The 27,032-nt window shown below is 37.5% G+C and overlaps 1 protein-coding gene across 2 annotated transcripts; it reads left to right on the forward strand.

Annotated features, from left to right (window-relative positions):
* The first annotated feature begins 19 nt into the window (after positions 1 to 19).
* ST13 (ST13 Hsp70 interacting protein) lies at positions 20 to 27,032 on the forward strand. Of its 2 annotated transcripts, none has more exons than XM_037160367.2 (12): positions 20 to 262; positions 6,767 to 6,821; positions 8,657 to 8,735; positions 10,518 to 10,588; positions 12,514 to 12,580; positions 13,937 to 14,021; positions 14,157 to 14,267; positions 19,362 to 19,464; positions 20,652 to 20,768; positions 22,981 to 23,029; positions 25,370 to 25,482; positions 26,600 to 27,032. In XM_037160367.2, the coding sequence occupies exons 2-12, from the start codon at positions 6,768 to 6,770 to the stop codon at positions 26,726 to 26,728; spliced, it is 978 nt and encodes a 325-aa protein (XP_037016262.2). In that variant the 5' UTR covers positions 20 to 262; position 6,767; the 3' UTR covers positions 26,729 to 27,032. The 2 variants fall into 2 exon arrangements, with proteins under 2 accessions (XP_037016262.2, XP_037016260.2); XM_037160365.2 differs by lacking the exon at positions 20 to 262 and adding an exon at positions 309 to 548.

The raw sequence follows: 27,032 nt of genomic DNA on the forward strand, positions 1-27,032 counted from the left end.
GTGACCACCGCACTGGCCAGATGGCCCTTTAGGCGGCTGCATGTTGTGCTGCACTCGATGCTTACACTCACAGTATGTCCGATTCTAAGTGACTCCCTCTAGAGGTGATGTCTTCCGCCTTCTTGAAAGCACCATGTAGGGGGTTGATCCGTCCAGAGAACTGGCTCGGAAGTAAGAATGTAAGAAAGCGCACATGCAGCGGCAGGCAACAGCAAGAACAGCCACACTTCTAGAAAGTTCTAACTAATGCGCAGAAATAAAGGTGAGAGAGTGGAAATGAACAGGCCCAGGACCCGGGGTCACGAGACCGTTGGTGGGCGGAGCCAGCGGCCGGGGAGGTTCTAGTCTGTTCTGCCTCGCGGCAGCCGCCCCCTTCCACACGGTCGCGCCGAATTAGCAATCTTAGTCGCAAGTGCTGCGCCCCGCCACTTTCCCGGAATGGATCCCCGCAAAGTGAGCGAGCTTCGAGCCTTCGTGAAAATGTGTAGGCAGGATCCGAGCATTCTGCATACTGAGGAAATGCGCTTCCTGAGGGAGTGGGTGGAGAGGTGAGACCCGGGCCTGAGGACCGTTGCGGGGTGGGAAGAGGGATGACCGGAGGGGGAGCTGGGCCGTAGCTAGCGCGGGGCAGAGGAGCAGGCAACTCCGCGAGTCGGCCGCCTCTTTGGGGCACGATCTTTGGCCGGGAAATGGAGGCGACTTCCGTGGGGTTAATGGAGAGTCGGATATCGTACCGAGGCGGGGAAGGACGAGGCAGAGCTAGATCCCTGCACCCTGAAATCGCTAGGGGTGTGTCTTGGGCGTAACGTAAATGCAGACGATTGCGGGTATTTGGATACTACATTCGAGAGGGAAGGGCTAGGAGCTGGTGGGATTCGATTTCGCCTGGAGTTGTTTTTCTTGAAATCTCTGGTGTCCTGCTTAGGTTGCAATGTCACACAGCAGCTTCTTTACGTACTATGCTTTTAAACAATGTTGTAATACTTATTTAATAAGTTATAAAGTGATAGGTATGTTTAATTCATTTTAAAATCACAGCGACTCTGACTGCCTAGTTTACGTGATTTGGGAATCACTTCTACCTCCGTAGTAGCAGTGCCGTCACTCCAAACACTAAAAAGAGTGATTTTCCAAGGACTGGTGTGTTTCCACGGCCTGTTGAGAGTATTTCGAAATCTTGAGAGTATTTCGCCACGTGCACGGAATTAATTGAATAGGCATTGTGCCAGATGCTAGGAAACAGTGATACGTACAGTCTAGAGATATAGATGAATAAATACAGAAATTCGTTTTGATAGTTACCATGTAATAGAAGTTAGAAGGGGAATTGGGGGAGAAATGAAATCTTCCCCGGAGTGATTTTTAAAAATCACTGCTGCTGGTGGGTAATTTAAGAGATGACATACAAATTGCACCTCACAGTGGAAAATAGCGACAGTAAAGGCAGTGTGACTTCTGGGAGGTTTAGTATTATTCACTCTGTATTTAGCCATGATTAACGTGTATTGGAAACACTTTCGACTAGCTTGTTCTCAGGAAGAAACTTGTTAAAAACCTATCAATGTTGTCTATGAGGACACAATTTTTTTTCCTTTAAGAAGTTTTTAAGTCCCTATTTCCTCTCACTAGTTTTATAGCTACTAAATTCTAATAAGGTTTTTGTTCATATACTTTATATATAATATAAAGTTTTGAGAACACTTAAAGTTAGTTACTGTAGCAACTTAATAGCTGCTGTACATAATAACTTAATGATCCAAAAGCATCACTTAAGATATCTATATGCTTTTGTCTTCTTATATCTGCTCATTGGAGGAAAGTGCCTACAATGAATAAACTTGTTAAAATTCCAGGTAAAAAGGACATAAACCACAGAAAGAAATAGCTGGCATCAAGAGTGAACGTTATACTGAGTAGATAGAATGCTTTGTTCCACTCCTAGAGAGAAGGGGACACTGAAGAAAATGTTAAAACGTATGTAAGAACAGTGTTGTAACTTGTGCTGGAGTGGTTATTGGCTATGTAGAGAATTCCAGTAAGTTCCAAAAAGTACTGTCAGACATTATTCCCAAAAAATTGGCCATGTTTTTTGTTTTAATGTTTTCAATAGATAATTCTAATTTTTCTTTCTGGTTCTATTTATATTTTTATTTTGTCATTCTAAATCGTTGGTTTAAGTATGGGATTAAAGGCATCTTGGGATGTGTAGGGGCCTTATCTGAATTTGAGTTGAATTATTAACATAGATGATTTTGCTATCTCTGTTGTAATCGAAATTTAAGGTTTGTCTTCTCTGAGACATTTGCCTGAGAGTTATCAGTTCTTCTCTGGTCTGCCTTCATATCAATCTTCTAAAAGCAGTCCAAGATAACAGCAGATCTGGCCGAATGTAGAGACTAGCTGCTAGGCCCAGGAGTATTTCTCAAGTTGAAAGCATTTCAGAATTCTTTCCATACCAAATTAGTCATAGATACCCAGGCTTAGGCACAAAGGACATTTGCTTATTTGCCATAGTTTTATCGTTGTTTATAGCTTAAGAGTTTATTAGATCCTGAGAATTTATTAGTTTAACCTTGTAAATTGGACAAAAAGAAATATGAAGAAAAAATATCTGGCCCAATAGACAGTGGGGGTCCAAGGAGACTACATTCTCGTCACATATGTTTTGGGATATTTTTGTTTTTCTAGAGAGAGAAGCACTGTCTGGCACTATTTTCTCCCATTTAATAACTTGTTTACTTTGTATCTCTGATGTGCTTTTCAGCAAATGTTTTTTCCTTTTTGTTTTTAACTCCTCACAGGAGGTTTTATCTATTGCTTTTAGAGAGCGGGAGGGAAAGAAAAACATGAGTGTGAGAAATGTGGATTGGTTGCCTAGCCGCCCCAGCCCTCCACCAGGGACTGAACCTGTGGCCTAATGAAGATCGAATGCATAATAACCTTTGGTGAATGGGATGACCTCCAAACAACTGAGCCACCTGGCCAGGGCTTTTCAATAAATATTTTAAAAGAAGTGAACAGAAAGCCTTTCTACCCTCAATGGATTTAGGATATAGCACTCAGTTTTTTGTATATGCGCATAAGTAACTATGGCACAAAAGGTTGATTGAATGTTACTGAATTAAAAGAATTATGACTGGTCTTATGCGATAGCGTATGAGGAAGATCTCTGCACCAGCCCTATTTGAAAGCATAAAACCCTAAACTGGCAAAGGCCATTTCGCAAGTTTTGTCAGTTTTAAGTAAGATTTACGTGTCTATAAATTGGCGCTATCTTCAGTAGTGAACTAAAATTTGAAATGTGAGAAACTCTAAATCTAGCTAATGAGTAAACTTGTTTTCCTCCGAAATTTTAACTTTTTCTATTTTTTCAGAAACAGTTTCTAGCTTGCAGAGAAATTTCAAGTATAGTGCAATGAACTTTTTTTAATATTGTGCCCCCAATACTATTTGAAGTGTGCATTTCCTCAAAGATACAGCCAGTACACTCAGGAAACGAATTGCATTCCGCGTTTCGTTGTCAGGTCTCTTAGTCATCTTCATTCTGAAACAGTTCTTCAGCCTTGCCTTTGTTTTCATGACCATGGCAGTTTGGAATATTACTGGCCAGTTTTTTTGTAGAATTTCCCTCAACTTGGGATTGTCTGATTTTTTTCCTTAGGATTAGGTTTAGCTTAACACATTTCTTGACAGGACTATCGTTTTCTGAAGCTTTAATATAAAGTTAGACTGTTGTGACTGGCATTTGGGTGTCACTCTAAATACATTCCCCGATGCTACATTTTGAAACTTGGCCAAAACACAGCTTAAGAATCCCGGTATTCTCCCCTGGTTGGTGTGGCTCAGTGGATTGAGTGCCGGCCTGCGAACCAAGAGGTCACTGGTTCGATTTTCGGTCAGGGCACGTGCCTGGGCTGCGTGCCAGGTCCCTCCATGGTTGGGGGCATGTGAGAGGCAACCAATTGATGTTTTTCTCTCTCTCTCTCTTTCCCCCTCCTTTCCCCTCTGTCGATAAATAAATAAATCTTTAAAAAGAAAGAATCCTGGTATTTTTATTTAAATTTTAACTGCAAAGAACTACTATTTGATTCCTGTGTTCTTTTGAAAAGTAGACTTCTGTAGAACGGATTTTTAAAGAATTTTGTCATGTTTATAGACCTGTTCTTTATCATTGAATCATCGTGCTTTGCTCAGTGGAAGCTAAGATGTTTTAGATCATGTAATGACTCATTTACTGACATATGGGAGCCATTTTTCCTTGTTAAGGGCACTAACACTAAGCAAATGAAGATCTTTTTGTAACTAACGTTAAAAAGAATGGGGAGAGTGCACTTTTTCATGATTGAATGGTGTTCTAAGAAATTTTAAATTTTGTGGGTTTTTAAAAAGATTTTATTTACTTTTACAGAGGGGAAGGAAGGGACAGAAACATTAATGTGTGAGGATACATTGATTGGTTGCTTTTTACATCCCCTCCCCCAACTGGGGACCTGGCCTGCCACCCCGGCATGTGCCTGACTGGGAATAGAACCAACCGGCAACCTTTTGGTTCACAGGCTGGCACTCATGCCACTGAGCCACACCAGCCAGGGCCTAAATTGTGTTTTTTATTATATTTGCTAAATAAATACACTGTTTTATTGCATACTTTTGCTTTGTGTTGGCTTCATAAAAAGATAACATCAGGAGTGAGAAGGCAAGCCACAGGGTGAAAGAAGATATTTGCAACATGTAAAACTGACACGGCTAGTATGCCGATGCACAAAGAACACTTAGTATAAGTAAGTGTTGACAGACAGCCTAACAGAAAGCTGGATGAGTGTTGAACCTGACAAAAATGTCCATCCAAATAGCCAATAAATACATGAAAAAGAACTCGACTGCAATGAAATACCACTATACACCTATCAAAATGGCTAAAAATTTAAAAGATGGACGATAGCTTAGTGTTAGCCAACGTGTGGAACAACTGGAATTCTCACTGCTAATACAGGTGTAAGTTGGTTAAAGAACTTAGGAAAACCAGTATTTTTTAAAGATTTTATTTATTTTTAGAGGGAGGAAAACAGAGAGAAGCATCAGTGTATGGTTGCCTCTTGCATGCCCCCAACTGGGGACCTGGTCTGCAAGCTAGGCATCTGACTGGGAATTGAACCAGCAACCCTTTAGTTTGCAGGCCAGCACTCAATCTACTGAGCCACACCAGCCAGGGCTGGAAAACCAATACTTACTTAAATCCAGCATACATATGCCCTGTGTCTGGAAATTCTAACCAACTAAAATGTAAGTGTGAATATAAGTCTGGCAAAGGCCATTTTGCAAGTTTTGTTAGTTTTAAATAAGATTTACGTGTCTATAAATTGGCGCTATCTTCAGTAGTGAACTAAAATTTGAAACGTGAGAAACTCTAAATCTAGCTAATGAGTAAACTTGTTTTTCTCCGAAGTTTTAACTTTTTCTATTTTTTTTGGAAACAGTTTCTAGCTTGCAGAAAAATTGCGAGCCTAGTTATAGGTCTAAAATATAAATCTAGTTATAAAGAATAGACACATAAGGGTATTTTGAAGTAGGTTCCTTTCTGATTTCCAAGTTAATACCTGTTTTACATAAAAGCTAATAGCTTTTTTTCTTAGATTATTATCCTTTTGAGCTCCATCTTTTATTGTTATGGAGTGTTCTTAATCCACTGAACATTTTAGTCATTGCACTGTTGCATGTAGCCCATGAGCTTCAGAGTCTGCCTCAAATAGAGCTGTAGCCCTAAATTTTTGTAGTCTTTGTTTCTCCTTGTTTTAAAGTTAGCTGTACAGTGCATTCTCACTTAACATTATTGATAGGTTCTGTGACTTTAAGCCAATTGACATGTAGTGAAACTACTTTTACTATAGGCTAATTGATACGTATGAGAGTTAAGTTACTGCAGCACCTGATTAATGTTACAACAATGTTATATGAAGACTTGCTGTATGTAATTCATGGTGTTGCCCTGGAATATTGGGTATAAAGTGCTGGCCAGTGCTAAGAGGAAGTACTGATGGGTGAAGTCGAGAGGATACATTGAAAATCTAATGTGAGGAGCATGTGAATATAAGCAAGAAGAACCTTTCTTTTCTCTCCTCACCTGAGGACTCTTTTTCCATTGCTTTCAGAGAGAGAGAGGAAGGGAGAATGGGAGAGACAGAAACATGGATAGGAGAGAGAGAAGCATCTTGCCTCCCACCCGGGGATCATGGGTGTCCAGAGGGATTGGGGAGCAAACCCACAACCTAGGCACGTGCCCTGAGTGTGAACCGAACCTGCAACCCTTCAGTTACAGGATGAAGCTCCAGCCAACTGAGCCACACTGGCCAGGGCAGCAAGAAGAATATAGGTCCTAATCAAGACAAACATTTTGAATTAATTATATGATGACTTCGTAATTATTTCCTAAATTGCCTTTTTGAATTTAATTGAGCTCTTACTGGATTTTAATATATCTACTGAATTCTAAATGGGCACAGAGACACTATATATAATTACATGACTGGGTTTATTGAGGTAAGGAATGGGTAGATTTTCACTGATCAGTACAAAGCTAAAAAATAAGTAAAGTTTTAAGCTGAAAAACTTGTAGTTATACTAAATTAAAACTGAGTTTACTCTTTAAGGTTTGAAAAGATAATCATCTAAATGTCTTAATTTTTTTCCCAGCGTAAATGAATACTTGCTTGGCTTAGTGATTTTTACTTTTCTAAATGAATATCTTTTTTTTTCCATCTTCCTCAAGCATGGGAGGTAAAATACCACCTGCTACTCATAAAGCCAAATCAGAAGAAAATAAGGTAAATTATGATTTTTATCTGTGTTTAGTAATAAAGTACTACAGGTTTCTTAAGGATGTTTTTTAGCTGCTGCTCTCAGATTACCACTCCTGATTTCCCCGAAGTCCCACTTGGAAATAAGATCTTTGTGAAATTTCGGTTCTGACATCAAATCCCTGGAAATTGATTTATAACTGAGAGTTTTGGGTTGAATAATGTTCACTGTGTTTAGGAGAAATGAGAGTAAATACTCTTTTAGTGCATGACCTGTAGGTGGTAAGTTCCAGGATTGAGTGCATTTGCAATCTTGTCATTGTATCTTTAGCATCTAGCACAGTGTTTTTCATTGTAGGTACTTTAATGATATTTGCAAAGTAAATGAACAAATAGCCCAAATCAGTAATTCTCAATTTTTTCTGTGCTGCCACCTGAGGGATGTTTTTGAGTGTGATCCATGATGTTGCCATTTATTTAGAATTCTAAACAAGTTTTATGTGTCTGGATATGAAACTAGAAGTTACATCTTTATTTTAAAGATTTTATTTATTTATTTTTAGAAAAAGGGCAAGGGATGGAGAAAGAGGGAAACATCAGTGTGTGCTTGCCTTTTGTGCATGCCCTACTGGGGACTGGGCCTGCAACCCAGGCATGTGCCCTGACTGGGAATCTAACCTGTGACCTTTTGGTTCACAGGCTGGCACTTAATCCACTGAGCCATGCCAGCCAGGGCTATGTTGGTTTTTGTTTTTTAAGTTTGTTTTTATTTTTAGAAAGAGGGGAAGGAAGGGAGAAAGAGAGGGGAAGAAACATCGATGTGCCAGAGAAACAGACTAGTTGCCTCTCACACACCCCAGACTGGGAACCATGGCTGCAATCCAGTCACATGCCCTAGCTGGGAATTGAACCTGTGACCCCTAGGGTTCGCAGGCTGGTACTCAATCCATTGAGCCACACCAGCCAGGGCAGAAGTTACCTTCCATCTTTGAACAAGTGAAATGAAAGCAGTTAAACTAAAGCCTCAAAAGTTATTTGTCTTTGTGTGTGTGCTGTTTTGTTTGATTTTTTTTAGTTGTTTTTTAGATAACTCATTTGTCAGTTTGGTAGTTTCTGAGCACTAATAGGGTATTTTGCCATGTGATAAAGATGTATTAAGGCAAAATTTTTATTTAACCTATACTTCTGTTCTAAAAGAATTTGTAATGAAACCATTCTGGTTTAGAAAATATGGTCTGTTTCTCAGTGTATGCTAAAGCATCTGGCACCTTGCACGTGGTAGAGACTCAACACATGGATATACAAGCCACACTGGTTACTTGTAGGGCGGGAAGGAAATTTGGGTATACTCTTTGAATTCTTTGAAATTTCGTCATTTGTATATTACAGTTCTGTAGTTCTTTATTGGCAATTCCAACTCTCAAAAGCTCATGAAAATATAAAACTTTAGTAGATTCGTTCAGCATTAAAACATGAGTAAACATGAGGCTATAGTTTTAATCCCACTTACTGTGAATGCTCAAACTTTATTTTGCACAAGTAACATGTTTGATTATGAGGAGTTGTAGACTTCAATGCCCATTGAAGGTATTGTATAGTATATGCATCATACTAGCTCTCTAAAATCCAAATATTTTAAAACCTAAAACTCATCATGCAGAAGGTTTGGGTGAGGGACTGGACTTATATATAACTTTAAAAGACATGAAAACAGAAAACTAAAACTTATTTACCAAAACAAGAAAGGAAGCATGTGTGAAATATAATATATGTGAATAGTTCATACATAAAATTGTATAAATGAGTATGTACAGGGTATGCTTATTAAATACTGATAGTATTGTTTGTCTTCCCTTTGCTAGGAAGAAAAAACAGATAGTAAGAAGGTGGAGGAGGAAGACATAAAGACAGACGAACCGTCAAGTGAGGAAAGTGACCTAGGTGAGGAGATGATAGTTTGTACTCGATAACCCTTGGGGTAAGATTCTGTGTTGATTTTTACTGACTAATTCAGTGTTATTTATTAGAAATATGATTTGAGCTACATACAAAATGCAAAATTTTCTAGTAACTATATTTAAAAAACAGGTGAAACTAACTTGAATAATATACTTAAATTAATATACCTAAACATTAACATATTTAATAGGTAGTTAATATGGAAAAACTGTTAATGAGATCTTTTTGCATATGAAGTCTTCAAAATCCAGAGTGTATTTTACACTTTAGTATATCTCAATGCAGATGTTACATTTTTGTTGGAAGTACTTGATTTGTATTGTCTTCATAAAATTTGTAGTTGAGAAGTTGGGTCATGTACCCAAGTTGTTCTGGATATAGGTAAAAGTTTTCTACTAATGGCATTGAACCAAGCAGTTGTTTTCTTTTAGTACTTGTATCCATGTTGATAAAACTGATTCATTTCAGAAGAGTTGTTATTTGCGCTGCATGTGTTTGGTGGGGTTTCTATAGTTGGTTTTTAAGACTACAAAACTGGTAAGTCTTTCTGTAAGTTTTGAAGTCCTTTGAGACTATAAATATACACTCCAATTATTAGCTGGACAATCTTTTTTTTTTTTTTAAGATTTAATTAATTTATTTTTAGAGAGAAGGGAAGGAGAAAGGGAGAGAGAGAGTAATGTGTGGTTTCCTCTCGTGCATGCCCCCTGCTGGGGACCTGGCCTGTAACCCTCACATATGCCCTGACTGGGAGTTGAACTATCAACTCTTTGGTTTTCAGGCTTGCACTCAGTTCACTGCGCTACACCAGCCAGGGCTAACTGGACAATCTCTTAATTTATGGAGCCTATCTAAATTTAGCTTTAAAAAAGTATTTGGAATTTTTCAGATTTTTAATTGTTTGACCTTCATTATTTTTAGGGGAAGATACCGTTTTTTAGTCATTTAATTTTCTAACAATTTCCATAACTATAATTCTTTTTTAGCAACTCTCTGAAAGCATTTTATTTTCTGTTCATGAATCCCAACTTTTATAATTAGACAAAGCTATAAGTTCAGTTCCTGTTAAAAATTGATTTGAAACACTTTTTTGGTTGGGTGTTCTGATTTCAGGTAGCTAATTGTAATTAAAATTTTTTTTTAGTGTTAAAAGTAAACTCATAAAATTCACTGTTTGCTAAAAAATATCTCCTAATATTATTTATTTTTTAAAACAAAAAAATACATATTGCTGTGTTTGCTGTAGCAAATTACAGTTTATCATGAAATTTACAATACTCCTCTTTACAGTCTTTATTATTTTCATTATAGTGTGCTAGATTTGGGGTTTGATTCTGCATCAGTATTATACCTTTATTTTAGAATAATCTTTATCCAAACTTTAAAAAATATGAAAATTAAGTATTTTACCATCATTTACATTGAAATACCACTGTGACTTGTGCTAGCTGCATAAAGTATTCTTTAAGACATTGGTGGGTAGAACAAAACATTTGGACTGAGTCCATTTGTGGAAACTAAATCAGTGGTGTGTCAGTGTGTAATACTGGAAACTGTGCACTTGCCCGTATTCCCACTACAGCGCAGTCACAAGTACCTTACAAAATGCAACAATTAAAATGAAATGTAGTTTTACACTACACTAAACACTAAAGTTGTGTTAGGTGGAAAAATGTTTTGCAGTGCTTTAGTTTAAGTAAAATTAACAAAATAAAATATTCAGTTAACTAGTTGTACTAATCATAGTTCTGTTTTCTTTGGCAGAAATTGACAATGAGGGTGTGATTGAAGCAGACACTGATGCCCCTCAGGAAATGGGGGATGAAAATGTAGAGGTCAGTTTGATGGCTTACTTCCTGCTTTTTATGAGGAATGCAAAGGCCCCACCTATTGTGGTGATTTTATGACAATTCTTCCAGGAGAAGCACGTGTTAAATCTTTCTCTCACTTAAAGAATTTAGGAAAGCATTTTATTTTACTAAAAATATTTGTAGAAATTCTTGTTTTCTTCGTACCTGGTTTTTCCATTTGCATCTGATTTGACTGTGGAATTGTGTATTAAGGAGATGTCTAATGCCAAATTGTTTTCAAATGGTGTTGTCACAACAGTTATGATAATGTGCTTAGGGTAGTGAAAATGGTTCTTGGGAAGGGGGATTGAAAAAAACTCAGCTATTACAGTAACACATTAACATATATGTTTTATATATCTGTGGTATTAAAATGGAGGGGGTGAGAATTAAGAAAAAGTGTTTAAAGGGGCCCTTTGGCAATTGATGTAAAAAAGTTTGAGAAGCACTGTAATGTAATAATAGCAGCTTAAAGTTAGTCCATGTCCTCACTTGATACTGTCAGATTTCATCTTTGCCAATCTTGTGTGAAATGCTACATCCTTGTGGCTTTTAATTTGAATTTTCTTGATTTCTAATGAACTTGAACATATTTTGATGGTTATTGTTTATTCACAGGTATTTGCGAAGGCCTATTCTGCCTTTTCCTATTTTTCTTTTGGCTTTTTTGTTTCTTAACTGATTTATAGTTTGTTTGTTTTTTTCTGTATACTAGCAGTTTGTTAGCTATATGTGTTCAACATATTTTGTGCTGGTTGTGGCTTGTTTTCATTTTATGTTGTCTTAGTAAACAAAATTTTTTAGTACAATTAAATTAGTAGTTTTTAATATATTATGCTGTATTGCCTCAAGGTAATAAATGTAACATTTTTTTCCTTCTGAAAGTTTGGTACATTTGCCTTTCTACCTTTAGTTGCCTGTCATTACCATTATTGAATCTCTTTCCTCAGTAATGTTTTCATGTATGTGTGGGTCTGTTTTGGTGATCATTTGTTCTGTTTGTCTTCTTGCACATTCCCTACTGGTCAACCTGACCGACAACCCAGGCATGTGCCCTGACTGGGAATTGAACCAGCAACCCTTTGGTTTGCAGGCTGGCATTCAATCCACTGATCCACACCAGCCAGGGCTTCCTTTGTTCTTTTTTTAAAAAATTTCAACTTTGTCTAACTTTCAGGAACTTTTGTTGAACTTGCTTTGAATTTATTAACATTTGGATAGCTTGAAATATTCAAAGTAATTTTTCCAGGAACATGGTGTATATCTAGTGTCTTTTGATAGAATTTTGCATCCCTCTCCTCCATGAACGTTTTGTGTGATCTTAGAGTGATATCTTGTTGTGTTATGTTTTCTAATTGATTTTTTTGATGTGGAGAAACTCTGGGTTTATTATTTATTTTTTTTTGCTGCTCTTGTTTCTGAAAACCTTATTGAATGATCTTAGTTGATCTAATAACTTTCTGCTTCCTTTGGTTTTTTGAAGTAAATACAAAGAAGGACAACTGGGTCCCTCCAGTTCTTAAACCTATCAAATCATTGTCTTAATGAATTAACCAGCACCTCTGGTAATAATTTGCACAGTGGTGGTGACAGAGTGGGTTTCTTGTTTGTTCAAGAGACCTTTTAACTGTCCATTTCTTTATGTTTTTGTTATAATAATCTCTTACTGTCTGCATCTTTTGTGTTCTGTCTAGAGTGTAGGGACAGAAGTTTGTTGTTTCATGTAAATAATAAAACTAATCCTGTATAATTGCTTATTATTCAATTGTCATATTCTCTTGGCTCCTGGAAACTAGAGAAAAATGAATAAAAGTGGTATTTGTGACTACCTCATTCCTAAAATGCCCAAATTGCTTTCTTCTGTTTGCTCTCTCTCCTGTTCTAACCCTGCCTTCATTTTTTCCCCCTAGATAACCGAGGAGATGATGGATCAGGCAAACGAGAAAAAAGTGGCCGCCATTGATGCCCTAAATGATGGTGAGTGATTTTTACTCTTTGCTACATTTCTGTGAGATTCTGGATATTCTCTTCTCTACTACAGTTACTGTTAAAATAGTGGGAAAGGGAAAGGGAACTTAAATTTATTGAACATTTTATACTGGAGAACTAAGCATTTTGTTTTCCACCCAGCCCTTCCCCATTTATAAAGAGGCTGAAGTCACTCAGGTATCAGTTACCTCGCCTTGGGACACAGACATATCCTGATGTGACTCTACTTTCCTTGAATCTTTCTTCACTGAGGAGAGTCTTTTAAAATGTGGAAAGTAGGGGGTGGGAAAAGGAAGAAGAAGCCAAAGCAGGTCAGGGAATAAATGGGGCCAGAAAGAGACTTGACTTTGACCAATGGGCACATGACGCATTATTCAGATGATGTTTTATTGAATCGTACACTTCAAACCTGTATGTCGCCACAGTAAGCTCGAATGCGTGAATGAATGTGTGTATGTCATTGACTCAGTTTGGGGACATTATTGTTTACCTTTTTAAAAAATCCTCTCTTGCTCTGATCATCTCTTAATATTCCTGGAAGCCCCTTTCTCACTAGAGAATAAAAATCACAGGCTCTCTGGTGTGGCTCGTTTGGTCGGATCTGGGGTGGTGGATTTAGTCCCTAGTTGGAGCATGCCAATTGATGTTTTTCTCTCTGGCCCCGCCCCTTCCCCCCCCATTCCTCTCTAGAATCAATAAACATTTTTAAAAATTTAAAACCTTTTTCTTTCTTAAATATTTTATTTACTTGTTTTTAGAGGGAAGGGAAAGGAGGAAGAGAGAAAGAGAAATGTCAGTGTGTGGTTGGTTCTCACACGTCCCGTTGGGGGTCCCCAGGCATGTGCCCTGACTAGAAATTGAGCCAGTGACCCTTTGTTTTGCAGGGCAGCACTTAATCCACCGAGCCATACCAGCCAGGGCTGGTTTTCTTGAATTTTTATACAATTTCTGTGAATTCAGATAATAAATTTTTTTTCATAAGCCCTGTGAATTAAGTAGGAATACTTCTTTCACTAAATTTAATTTTATCCCTATAACTTAGATAGAAGAGAATTAAAGGAATAAAATTGATTTATTCTTTAAATTTTAATCCATTTACCTTTTTCTTAATTAAAGTTAATGTGAGTCCTAAGAGTATAGCATTGTCTCTGTCTTGAGTGATTTACGGTAGAGGCTTAATAAAGGTTTGCTTTGAAGAGCCAGTTTTGTATATTAATTTAGAGACTCGTCTTTTTTTTCTGGTCTGAATAAAGAATGTAAAAGACTAATTGGACAAAAGATCGAGAATTTTTCTTAATATTTTTATTCTCTGGCTATTCCGCATTAACTTTTGTTTCACTTTAGGTGAGCTACAGAAAGCCATTGACTTGTTCACAGATGCCATCAAGCTGAATCCTCGCTTGGCCATTCTGTATGCCAAGAGAGCCAGGTGAGAACTCTAAGCAAAATAGTATCCCCTAGTGAATAATTTCTGATCATTTATTTAATAGACTTGCTTTTATAGCAGTCCCAAAGATGATACTGTTTGAAATGAATACTTTTTAATATCACACTTATTTTTCAGTGTCTTCATCAAATTACAGAAGCCAAATGCTGCCATCAGAGATTGTGACAGAGCTATTGAAATAAACCCTGATTCAGCTCAGCCTTATAAATGGCGAGGGAAAGCACACAGGTAAATAATGGAATTTGTTTATTTTCAGAACTCTTTATTTAAGTCTGATATTTCTTAAAGATTTTAATTTATTTATTTTAGAGAGACAGGGAAGGGAGGGAGACAGGGACTGAAACATCAATGTATGGTTGCTTCTAGCACACCCTGTACTGGGGATATGGCCTGCAACCCAGGCATGTGCCCTGACTGGGAATCAAACCGGCCATGCTTTGGTTCGCAAGCTTGTGCTCAATCCACTGAGCTACACCAGCCAGGGCTAAATCTGTTATTTTTAATATGCTTTCTAAAATAACCCCAAATTGCCTAAGGATATAATTTTAAAGCAATAATTACGAGGGTACCCAAAAAATCTGGAACTATCTTCTGGAGGATGGGAACCTTGAGGTACAGGCTTCCCCTGTTCGGTGAGTGTTCTAGGGACTCATCTGTATCAGTGTACCAGCTGGCATTGTTGTGAGAGGCTGCATTTGGCTTCAGTGAATTGTTTTTGAAGACTTTTTCACTGTTTGCCCATTTCATAATGGGTGCTTTACGAATGTACCTACCCATGCCTTGCTGAATGTTCAGCAGTTTCTGACCAAAAACAGCATAATCCCTGTACCCCATCCTCCCCGTTCACCTGATCTCGCCCTGAGTGACCTCTTTTTCCCCCCCCTGTATATAAAAAGTCTTCAAAGGGAAACATTTGGCCATTGTGGAAGAGATAAAACAAAAAATGGTTAAAGCACTGAAGGGCATCAAAATTGACAAGTTGGAAAACTGTTTTGAGCAGTGGGGGAAAAGTCTCAGTAGGTGTATTACATCAAATGGAGAGAACTTTGCAGGTGACTGAAGTTTAAACATGTAATAAATACACAATTTTTAAAATAAATAACCCTGTCGTATATGTATCCAATATGAAAAATTGAGAAAATAATCATAAAGAACAAGTAAAATAAAAATTCTTCATGTCTTTTATTCAGAGAAAATCACTGTTAATAGTTTTTGTCCATATAGAGCCAAATTTAAGGTAAGGATTTTTCTCCAAATTATCTCCAAGAAAAGAGAGTGGCCTTTGTCAACCAAACTCAAAAACAGTGAAGACTTTTTCTACAACTGAATAACAAAGATTTATTCAAGGGTTTTAGGGGGTTTGCAAACCAGAAGCACAACTAAGCAATACCTAAAACTGAGGTTCTTAACAGTAAAAAGTATATTCTTAATCAGTTCTGCATTCAATAGCCCCCGGATTGGCCCGAAATGGTAATCATCAGATGTCCTATTGTCTATACAATGAAACATTTTTTTCTTGGGGTCATTTTGAAGGTTTGATGTATGGCCAGGGGCTGATGTACAGTGCATTGGTACACATCCAGGTATTGACAAAAGACTGGAAAGTTCAAAAGTTTTAAGTTCCTGGAATCAAGAATAATCATCTCCTAATGCCTCAGCCTACTTAAGAAGCTTGACCACAGTGACTATTTCTTTTTCTTTTAATTTAATTAAAATTTGTTTAATTTCTTTTTTAATTTTGTCTTTTCCCCCCCCCCCCCCCCCCCCCCCCCCACCCACCCCCTTTTTTTTACAAGTCCCCCCTTTTTTTTTTCCCTCCTTTTCCCCCCCCCTTTTTTCCTCTTCTCTTTCTTTTTTTCTTCTCCCCCCCCTCCCCCCCCCCTTCAACCCCCCCCGACTTTATTTCTTTCCCCTTCCCAATCCGCCCTTTTTGGGTAGAGGCGCATTTTTTTTTTTTTCTGTCCCCTGGGTGGTGGTGAAATGTTCTTCCATTTTAAATGAAAGTTTTGCTGGATAGAGCAATCTTGGTTGTAGGTCTTTAGATTTCATGACTTGGAATACCTCTTTCCAGCTCCTTCTTGCCTGTAAGGTCTCTTTTGAGAAATCCGCTGACAGTCTGTTGGGGACTCCTTTGTAGGTGACTGTCCCCTTAGCTCTTGCTGCTTCTAGGATTCTCTCCTTCATTTTAATCTTGGCTAATGTAATTACGATGTGCCTTGGTGTGTTCCTTCTTGGGTCCAACTTCTTTGGTACTCTCTGAGCTTCCTGGATTTCCTGGAAGTCTATTTCCTTTGCCAGATTGGGGAAATTCTCCTTTATTATTTGTTCAAATAAGATTTCCACTGGTGGCTGTGCCTTTCCCCCTTCTGGTACCCCTATAATTCGGATGTTGGAGCGTTTAAAGATGTCCTGGAGGTTCCTAAGACTCTCCTCATTTCTTTGAATTCTTGCTTCTTGACTCTTTTCTGTTTGGCCATTATTTGCTTTCTTCTGGTCCACTCCATTGATTTGAGTCCCAGTTTCCTTTTCATTGCTATCGGTTTCTTGTGCAATTCTATTCATTTCAATTAGTTTCGCCTTCATATATTTGTCTAATTTGTCGGTATAATCAACCAGTTCTGTGAGGATCCTGATGACCAGTGTTTTAAACTGTGCGTCTGTGAGTTTTGCTATTTCTTCATCGCTTAGATCTATTGGCTCTGGGGCTCTGAGATCCTCCTGCGCCATTCTTGGTCTGTTCGGGCCCTTTAAGTGTGAGAAGCGGTGCCTTGGATTCCCAGGTTGCTGGGTTGTGACGCTGTATGTGGGGGCGTGGCCAGAGCGGGAAATGGCGGCCCCCTCTGCTGTTTCTCACAGATGGGTGCAAAGGAGCAGTGCCTTAGGTGGTTCCCCTGGGCCGGGCCACTCAGAGTCGCTGGGTTATGACGCTGTATGTGGAGGTGGGGTCAGAGCAGGGAAATGGCGGCGCCCTCCACTGCCACTTGCCGTGGGGACCTGCGGGCACGGTTCAACCGGGCCCCCGGCGCCGGCCGGGTTGCGCGCCGCGGCCCGCTGGCGGCGCGCGGCGCGCCGGCGCCCGGCCGGCGGCCGGCGCGGTGCGCCGGCCCCCTCAAGGTCCGGCGCCCGGTCGGTGGCGGCTCTGTTTGTTTTGTCTGAGTCTTCCTGTACCGTGTGGCGCGCCTCCGCCTGCCGGTCTGCTGTGTTACGTTTGTGTGCGCACTGTTCTATTTTTTGATTTTTGTGGGGAGAGACGCCACTGCTGTTCCCCGTTTTTTCCCCCCCTGTTCCGCCCGCCCCCCTTCCCCCCCCCTTTAATTTCTATTTATTTTTAGAAAGGGGAAAGGAGGGAGAAAGAGGGAGAGAAATACCGATGAATGGTTGCCTCTCATATGACCCCCACTAGGGACCTGGCCCACAACCCAGGCAAGTGCCCTGATTGGGAATCGAACCAGTGACCTTGTGGTTTGCAGCCCTCAGTCCAATGAGCTATAGCAGCCAGGGCCACAGTGACTGTTTTTCTCACCTTTTATTATTGTTCTTTAAATTTTCTCTTATTTTCAGACTTCTCTTTGCAGCTTATCATTAACAACCAATTATAGAAGACATTTGCTAGTCTTCAACTACCTCAGTCCATGTTAAGTCACCTAAAGAATCAAAAGGGAGCAAAGTGAATTTAACCAAGATTAGTAATCATTCCTGGAAGCAAAACAATGTTATACAAATCGTATTCTGTGGGTTGAGGATAAAATGTTTGATGATACTGACATCTTATGTGGAAGGAGTGAAAAAGTGCTGTCCTTCAAGTGTGGGTGGAGATAAAGATGGATATGCTGGGACAGCTGCAGTAGTAGGGTGACTCAGAAAGCAGCTTTAGTTGTTACTAAGACACATATTAAAGATGCGGATAAAAGATTAGAATACAATTTATTACTGTCCTGTCAGTACCAGAAAGCTCATGCATTGCCATTGATCCTCTTGAGACCCCAGTAGTATTTGAGCATTTCCTTGCCTTCTGATAGAACACAGAATGTGAGCTCAGCTTGTACTTTGCTCATCCCAGATTTGGAATAAGTCATTTCTCAAAAAAACTAGTTTATTTTAGTGGGGATTATATTTATAGTAACAGAAGTTTGGTGACTAAATGGGCTCACTGCTTCCGGGATAGCCTTATGTCATTTTAGTGGACAGAGTCAGAATCTTTATCCTTAATATATTTACCTACTTGTGTTATCCTACCTTATACATAAATTGTTTTGAAATCATACCTTGGAGATAATATTTCTGAGTAAGGTTTAAAAGTTTTTTTCTTGCAGTTCTTAACTATATCTCACTGAGAGATATTCTGTGGGATATAGTCTCCCACTGTGGTTTAGTTGTGAATGGGATTGGCCTCTTCTCTGTTTTCAGTTGTGTTTAGGGTTTGCTTTATTTCCATCCTTTCTAATTTAATTTTCCACTTTATGTATGTAAAGCATTTTCATGTTTTTTAAAGACTCAAAACTGAGTTTGAGTTCACAGGTATAACCCAAGAAGTCTGATTTCCATTGCTATCCCCCTACTTTATTCTTAGCTATTCCTACCAACCGTTAGTTTCTGATTTATCTTTTCCCTCCTTTTTCAATAAAAAGTGTGCACACGTATTGTTTTCTGTCTTATACAGAAGGTAGGTAGCATGTTAAACATATATCATGTTCTGTTTTTGATTAACTGAAAGTTGTGGCTTTACATAATTTCTTAAATTTTCATATTCTGAATTAAGAAAACTGTTTTTAACTTTTTAAGCATTTTTTAGTAGAAAGAGCAGGTTTAAGGTTAATCATAAAGGAAATTTAAACTCTTTCAAATTTTTGTAAGGTGAAACATGGTTATTAAATTGGTTCATAAGCCCTGACTGGTGTAGCTCAGTGGTTTGGGCGCCGGTCTGTGAACCAAAAGGTTTCTGGTTTGATTCCCAGTTAGGGCACATGCCTGGGTTGTGGGCTAGGTCCCTAGTTGTGGGTGCGAGAGGCAACCAGTGTTTCTCTCATGCATCGATGTTTCATTCCTTCTCTTTCTCCCTCCATTCCCCTTTCTCTAAAAGTAAATAAAAATCTCTAAAAAAATAGAATAGATGGATTTTATGGTATGTGAAATGTATTTCAAAAAGCTGTTTTTTAAAAAAATGGTTCATGAAAATTTGTAGTTCAGTATTTAACCTTCTTCTGTAACAATCCTTAAAACTTCTTCTGTAACAATCCTTTTTCATAATAAGGAAGAAAGACATCATGATACATAAGTGAATACAGACAAAAAATTCCTAAAATGAGTTTAAATCTGTTTCAGACTTCTGGGCCATTGGGAAGAAGCAGCCCATGATCTTGCCCTTGCATGTAAATTGGATTACGATGAAGATGCTAGTGCAATGCTGAAAGAAGTTCAACCAAGGGTATGTTAAAGTAGAGAAAGGGAAAGTCATTCCTGTAATGATTCATGGCTTTAGGACTTACCTGCAGAACAGATGCAAAGAAACAAACATTTGCAAGTTAATTGTAATCACTTAAGTTTGTGCTCAGCTCAGGAAATACTAGGTTTTCATTTTTTACACTGTATTATAGTGAGCTCTATTACTTTATTTGCAAGCCTAAAATATAATTATAACCAAAAAGAAATGAAGTGGGGGCAAATAGAAAATGTGTAAAATGTGAGCCAAGATTGAGTTTAGTATGTCCTTCCTTATAGGTGTGTATAGCCACGGTACTGAACATGAGGACCCTGTGGTAGTTAACAAGTTTCAGCCTTTCAGAAATGATGATAATTAATCCAAAAGCTAGAGTACTCTTTTAAGATATTTCTGTCTAAAATTTTTGGTTAATGTTAATACATTTACATGGTGAATCCTTCAGCTTTGTGGGAAGTTATACTACCAAGAATTTATTTGTAAAGCTATTAAGGCAATGCAAATTTTGTTTAATTTAAATTGGCTATTACTTGTAGAGACTGTTTTATTTCTTTTTCCTTCTCATAACAGGGCTAACTCAGTAAGGTTATTTATTATAGGAGATATTCTAGAAAATAAGCTTCTTAAAAATCATAAGTAATGTAAAGGCTGAATATGACTCATTTACTTCATTCTCTAAGTAAATAATGGATTCCACATGTTTGTCACGGGTGACGTACTAGTGCCTGGTACATGTGTTTTTTCTCGTAATCCTTACAGCATTTCTATAGACGCACGTATTTTTCCTTTTATACCCTCATTTTATGAATGAGGAAAGTAAGTATGGTTAGACGGGCAAATAACTGCTACATGTGTTCCCGGATTCTGCCTTCCCATGGCAGGTATCAGACAAGAATAGTGCTATTTGAAACTTAATTCTGTTCCTTGCCCCAGTTAATTGTTTGAAATTTATAACATTTCTGACTTCAAATCCTAGCCTCATTCTTCTCTTTCACAGTGGACTTGTTAAAACTTGAGTTACGTCAGGTCTTTTTCTATCAGATAAATCTGTCATTATTCAGAACTATGTCTTGAACACCTCTCCACAAAGAAAAGTAATTCCTTAACAGAACTGTAGATGCATGTTGGCTTTATTCAGTTTTCAGAATGTTTTTTCTATGGCTCTTTTTTTCTAGGCCCAGAAAATTGCAGAACATCGGAGAAAGTATGAGCGGAAACGTGAGGAGCGAGAGATCAAAGAAAGAATGGAAAGGGTTAAGAAGGCTCGGGAAGAACACGAGAGAGCCCAGAGGGTAAAGTTTCTATGGCTAAGCCATTAAAGGGGAAAATACACAGTAGATTAGAGCTTTTAGGATATTACTCTAATTCCAGGTTCTTATTTAATGCTGCCTCCAGTTTTGTAGAATGATTCTAAGTAATGGCTTTGCTGGATAGTGTAATCTTGATTGTAGTTCCTTGCTTTCCATTACTTTGTATAGTTCTTGCCAGTCCCTTCTTGTTTCTTTTGAGAAATCAGCTGATAGTCTTTTATGGGAACTGTAGGTAACTCTGCCTTTCTCTTGCTGCCTTTAAGATCCTCTCTTTGTCTTTAACCTTTGGCATTTTAATTATGATATGTCTTGGTGTGGACCTCTTTGGATCCAACTTGTTTGGGACTCTCTGTGCTTCCATGTCTGTTCCTTTTGCCAAATTAGGGAAGTTTTCTTGTATTATTTTTTTCAAGTAAGTTTTCGATTTCTTGCTCTTCCTCTTCTCCTTCTGGCACCAGTATGATTTGGATGTTGGCCTTCGTGTAGATGTCCCAGAGTCTTAAACTCCCCTCATTTTTAAAAAATTCTTGTGTTCTGATTGAATGTTTATTTCTTTATGTTCCAGATCATTGATTTGAACCCTGGCTTCCTTCCCTTCACTGTTGGTTTCCTGTGGTTTTTCATTTTTCTTTTTAATTATTATTATTTTTTTTAGGTTTTATTTATTTATTTTTAGAGAGAGGGAAGGGGAGGGAGAACGAGAGGTAGAGAAACATCAGTGTGTGGTTGCGTCTCATGCGCGACTTACTTAGGGCCTGGCCAGCAACCCAGGAATATGCCCTGTCTGGGAATTGAACCCATAACCCTTTGGTTCTCAGGCCTGTGCTCAATCCACTGAGCCACAGCAGCCAGGACAGCAGTATTCCTTCTTATGGTTGTACAGTGAGGCAAGGCACGTCTACCTATGCCTCCATTTTGACTAGAAACTTAATCCTTTTTTTTTTTTAAGATTTTATTTATTTATCTTTAGAGGGGAAGGGAAGGAGAGAGGGAGAGAAATATCAGTGTATGGTTGCCTCTCATGTGTCCCCCACTGGGAACTGGCCTGCAACCCAGGCATGTGCCCTGACTAGGAATCGAACTGCAGTCTTTTGGTTCGCAGGCCTGTGCTCAATCCACTGAGCTACACCAGGCAGAGCTGGAAACTTAATCTTTAAATTCTTAACTGAGTTTATATTTCACCAGTTTATAATTTTATTTTATCCAAAAGTTGAATTTTTCCCTGTCAAGTAATTAAAAACTTAGCAATAATTGTTTTCTTAAAAGTGTTTGCCCTGATGTGTTAAATTTTGTGATTCCATCATTCTGGTAGTTTAGTCATAGCTATTTAAAATTCCTCTTTATTTAGTTACAAAGTCATATTATATAAAATTTAGAAAAAAGAAAAAGTATCTATAATTTATATACAGTATTGTTGTTGCTATTCTTAAGGTTTTTCCTAGTTTTTCTATATTAGCCTTTTGCAGTGATGCTATTAGTTCTCATCTATTTGTTTTTAACATTGAACAAAAGGACATAAAGCTGTATTACAATTATATAACATTACATTCTAATTTTTTGTCATTTTGTATTTTTAAGTATCATGTTTGATTTGGGATATTATGGTATATAATCTTCAAAAGCAATTTTTACCCTTACATATCTTCTTAGTGACTTTATAACTGGTTATGAGAAAAATTTATGTATGTTTGCTTTCAGTTTGTGTTTAAGAAAACATCCCAAACCAGTAAATCTGTAGTTGTATTTGTTGTTGAGTTACATAGGGAAGAATATAGAAAACACGAACCCAGGAGACAAAAGTCATAGTAGTTTTAGTAATCTAACCATATGCTTTTATTTTGGCATTTAAAACAATAAGAATTTAGGTGTTGTAAGCGTGGACAGACATACCTGTATTGTAAATTACTTTCCAGGGTTTCCCCTCCCTGCCAAGTAGAAGTGGAAAAACACTACTTGGAATCATTGTTGGAAGTAATGCTCATTGAAAATGTAATTGGACATTTTGGGGGGGTGATTTGAGATAGGGTGTATTCTTTAGTCCATTATTTACATTTGAAATTTGTTATTCTTGTAAGTCCTATATAACTATCTTATTTTAGAATATTTTTGTGATTTTTGCATGGATAGGGTAGAGGTGGATAACAGGACTCTTCCTCCCTGTTACGTAATTTGTTTCTTCTTTTTTTTATTAAAGGAAGAAGAAGCCAGACGACAATCAGGAGCTCAGTATGGCTCTTTTCCAGGTACTTTTAAAGAAAAAGTGAATCTATAAGTATTGTAAATAACTGGAGAATATTCTGATTTGGGTGCTCTGGTATGTCTGTTATATTTAATACCATTATTCCCTAGGACACTGAAGAATCTTTAGAATGTTAGTTTCTAGAAAGTTTCATTCTAATAAAAATTTTATGTTGGTAGAATTGGAGTATATTATTTTTCCCCACACTTTGAGCAGTATTGTTTTTAAAAGTAACTGACATTTATTGGGGCCTAATAAGCATTGTACCTTTATTTTTAAAGATTATAACAATCGATTCTGATGGATTCCAAGTATTTCTAAATAGCCGTCGTGGAATTTTGTCCATTGCTATTCATGAGATAGTAGGTAAAAGCACTATATATAATTAATTATTAAGCACAAAAAAATGTTTTAAGTCCAGTGTAAAAATAATACATACTTTTATCTTGTAAATTGTTAAGTGATCAGAAATTATTAGGCAAAACCTTGCATGATACCATAGTCCTATATAATACAGGTAGAAGAGCAGTTTAAAAGACACTCAGAATGAATGAATGAATACTTTCTATATAAGGCCATATGAAATTTATATAAAGAACAAGCAGAGATTTTTTTAAGTTCATAATTCTAATGGGGAATCAGCTGTTTAATAGTAATCAGCTTTCCCTCAAGAAGTGTTTATAGAGGCAGCTACACACTACTTTTATGCCACTGGCTAAGAAAGGTAGCCAATATTCTGAAAGGTCATGTGCAGAGCAACTAAAAAAAAGCACATATTGGGGGTGACTTGCAGTTTGAAGAAAAAGCAAGGAAATTTTAGCTCATAGCTTACTTCCTGTTTAAAATAGAATTTTACATCAGGTACCTTTGTTTTAGAAAATAACCACTAATGTAGACTAGTTCTGGAGATAATTTTTTTTTTTATGTAGTTGTTATTACCTAGATTTTACAAGCAGACTGGTTAACTATTCCCGCGTAAGGCCAGTAATTTTTTTATAGGTAGAAACTAGTTTCTCAGTATTATCAGCAAGAGAATCTACAAGTTATTAGACCCCTTAGGTCTCTTTATCTGTGATTGTTATTTATGGGTTTTTTTAATTATTGTGACAGGTGCTAATGACTTTCTAATCCATATTTTTGCTTTTTGATGGCCTTATTACAGTCACCCTTGATGTATAGAATACATTAATGTTATTTGTATTTCCCTTGAGAATACCCCTGTATTGGTATAATGGTTGTTTTGGGATACTTCCAGTACATGTGAAGATAATTTAAAAAAGAAAAAGAGTAGAAAATAGTTTGGTCATATAATCTAAAAACATTCTGGGAGAATTAAGTCCTTTTTGCTGGAGCATTGTTCTAGCAAAGAAGAAACAACAGGAGTGCTTGTTAAAAATACAGATTTCCAGTTTTACTTTCAGAAATTTGGATTCTGTCGGGTGTAGAGATAAAAGTTCATAGCTTTTTATAACAGGCATTCAGTGTAGTCCTTGAAGCCATAACTGCTCGAGAATAATACAGGTTTTTGTTTTTGTTTGAAAGAACAGCTAAACTCTTACGAGTTTAAATTGAAACAAAAAATACTAAGGAAATTTTGTAATTCCAAGGAATTTAGCTTTCTTTATTTTTAAAGTAAAATTAGGGGTTTTTTTGCTAAGGAAATAAGTGAATCTAGAGGTAGCAAAGTCTGATTTACAGCCTTATTTTTAAGATGTAATTTGAAAGTTAAAAATTGTACCTTGTTACATTCAGTTAGAATGTTCTGACCCCTTTGTGTTTAGCAGCATCCTTTTTCTTTATGCTTGTCTTTGTTATTTTAAGCAGTAGTGTCAACATAAGAAACATCCAATCCTATAGAGAATTTGTTTAGTTTATTCGAGCCAAAACTAGTGACAGTTGCTGGGAAGCAAGATCTGAAATACTCCAATAATGACAGTTTTGTGGTTTCTTTTATTCATTTTAAATTCAGGAGGGAACATAAAGAATATTACATGAAGTTGGGAGAAAGCAAGGTGGGGATCGGATTATAGAATTATGTGCTCTCTTGAGAGTGATTACTACTTATTTCAAAGTTGTGTTAGATTGGCAAAAAAAAAAAAAAAGGACAGGACTGGCTTAAGGCAAAGATAAACCTTTTACTAAAGAAGTTATATGCCTTATATGCCTCAGGCCTAACTACCCATTATGATCTGCCCTGTTAGGAGCTTATGGTTGGATCACCTGTGAAGTTACTTTTATAAAACTTTTTTGTGCACAGTAGAAAATAGTGTACTATTAGATGACTTAAGAATTTGGTTGGTGTCTGTACAGTTTTCTCTTTTTTCTCCCCATTTATTTTTTGTAGGTGGCTTTCCTGGGGGAATGCCTGGTAATTTTCCTGGAGGAATGCCTGGAATGGCAGGAATGCCTGGGCTCAATGAGATTCTCAGTGATCCAGAGGTTCTTGCAGCCATGCAGGTAAGACAGAAAAACATTGTGGAACTTTGTATGGCTAAGGCATTTCTTTCATAATTCTGTGTGGAGATAAAGCTTACTCTGTTAGCCAAATTTTATTGATCCGAATTACCAAATAACTATGCACTTTTGGCATTCATTTTCTTTCAGAATGGGTAGCTTAAGTGTTTTTTTTTTTTTTTAATCTTCACCTGAGGGCACACTTCCTAATTTTAGAGAGGAAAAAGGGAAAGAAACATCTGTGTAAGAGAGAAACATCCATAGGTTGCTTCCCATAAGCACCTCGACTGCAACCTAGGCATGTGCTCTTACTGGAAATAATTGTACAGGTGACCGTTCTGTTTACAGGACAAAGCTCCAATCAGCTGGGCTACACTGACCAGGAGAGTAGCTTAAGTTTCTAAAAATTGATTTATAAGCCCTGACTGGTGTAGCTCAGTGGATTGAACCTGGGGCTGCCAACCAAAGGGTCATGGGTTGGATTCCCAGTCAGGGCTCATGCCTGGGTTGCAGGCAAGGTCCCCACTGGGAGGCTATGGGGAGTCAACCACACATTGATATTTCTCTCCCTCTCTTCCCGTCTCTCTAAAAATAAAACTTTTTTAAAAAATAAAAATAAAAATTGGTTTATAGGAAATTATTTGTAATGGATGGTAATTATATCCAGTTGTGTTTTTCTTTTTCTAGATTTTATTTATTTTCAGAGAGAGTGGAAGGGAGAAAGATGAGCAGAGAAATACTGACATGTGAGAGAAACCTGGGTTCCTTGCTGCAACCCAGGCACGTGCCCCAACTGGGAATTGAACTAGCAACCTTTGGTTTGCAGGCCAGCGCTTAATTCACTGAGCCACAGCTGCTGGGGCATCAGTTGTGTTTTTCTTTGAATCAAAATTATATATGTTTGTTTCATTAGATAAAGTGATATATAATTGAGTTTGACTTTGGAGTGCACATTAATAATATTTATACTTTAAGGACTTGTCCAGATCCCAAATAACTTGTCCCTGACAAAAATTATGGGATTTAAGAAACTTGTTATCTTAACTTTTTATCAAACTTATTTCCCTATAGAATTTTTAAATACTTAAAAAACAACAAAACCCCACACCTTTCTTTGCAGGATCCAGAAGTTATGGTGGCCTTCCAGGATGTGGCTCAGAACCCAGCAAATATGTCAAAATATCAGAGCAACCCAAAGGTTATGAATCTAATCAGTAAATTGTCAGCCAAATTTGGAGGTCAAGCGTAATACCCTTCTGACAGATAAAGCCCTTGCTGAAGGAAAAGGAACTCGGATCACTCAATGGATGTCGCAATAATACAAACCAGTGTACCTCTGACCTTCTCGTGAAGAAAGCTGGGGTGCGTGGAAGAGAATCCCTACCCCTCTGCCCCACATGCAGCTGTAACATGTGACCGTGGTTTGCCATTATGGTATTCTTTCAGATAATGTTTTCCTACTGGGAATTATAAAGTTTAAACACTTTTAAATCTTAAAAATATTTAAAAACAAATTAAAAGGGTGTGTTAAACCCTACACTTTTCTTTACTAA

Source organism: Artibeus jamaicensis, unplaced genomic scaffold (genome assembly GCF_021234435.1).
Source record: "Artibeus jamaicensis isolate MK-2021 breed Jamaican fruit bat unplaced genomic scaffold, CSHL_Jam_final contig_233, whole genome shotgun sequence".
Classification (NCBI taxonomy): Eukaryota; Metazoa; Chordata; class Mammalia; order Chiroptera; family Phyllostomidae; genus Artibeus; species Artibeus jamaicensis.

Excerpts from the sequence above, each read along its gene's own strand:
- ST13 (XM_037160365.2), top strand. The coding sequence starts at position 439 with ATGGATCCCCGCAAAGTGAGCGAGCTTCGAGCCTTCGTGAAAATGTGT. Across the intron at positions 549-6,766 it reads CTGAGGGAGTGGGTGGAGAG|CATGGGAGGTAAAATACCAC; the intron begins GTGAGACCCGGG and ends ATCTTCCTCAAG. Across the intron at positions 6,822-8,656 it reads CCAAATCAGAAGAAAATAAG|GAAGAAAAAACAGATAGTAA; the intron begins GTAAATTATGAT and ends TCCCTTTGCTAG.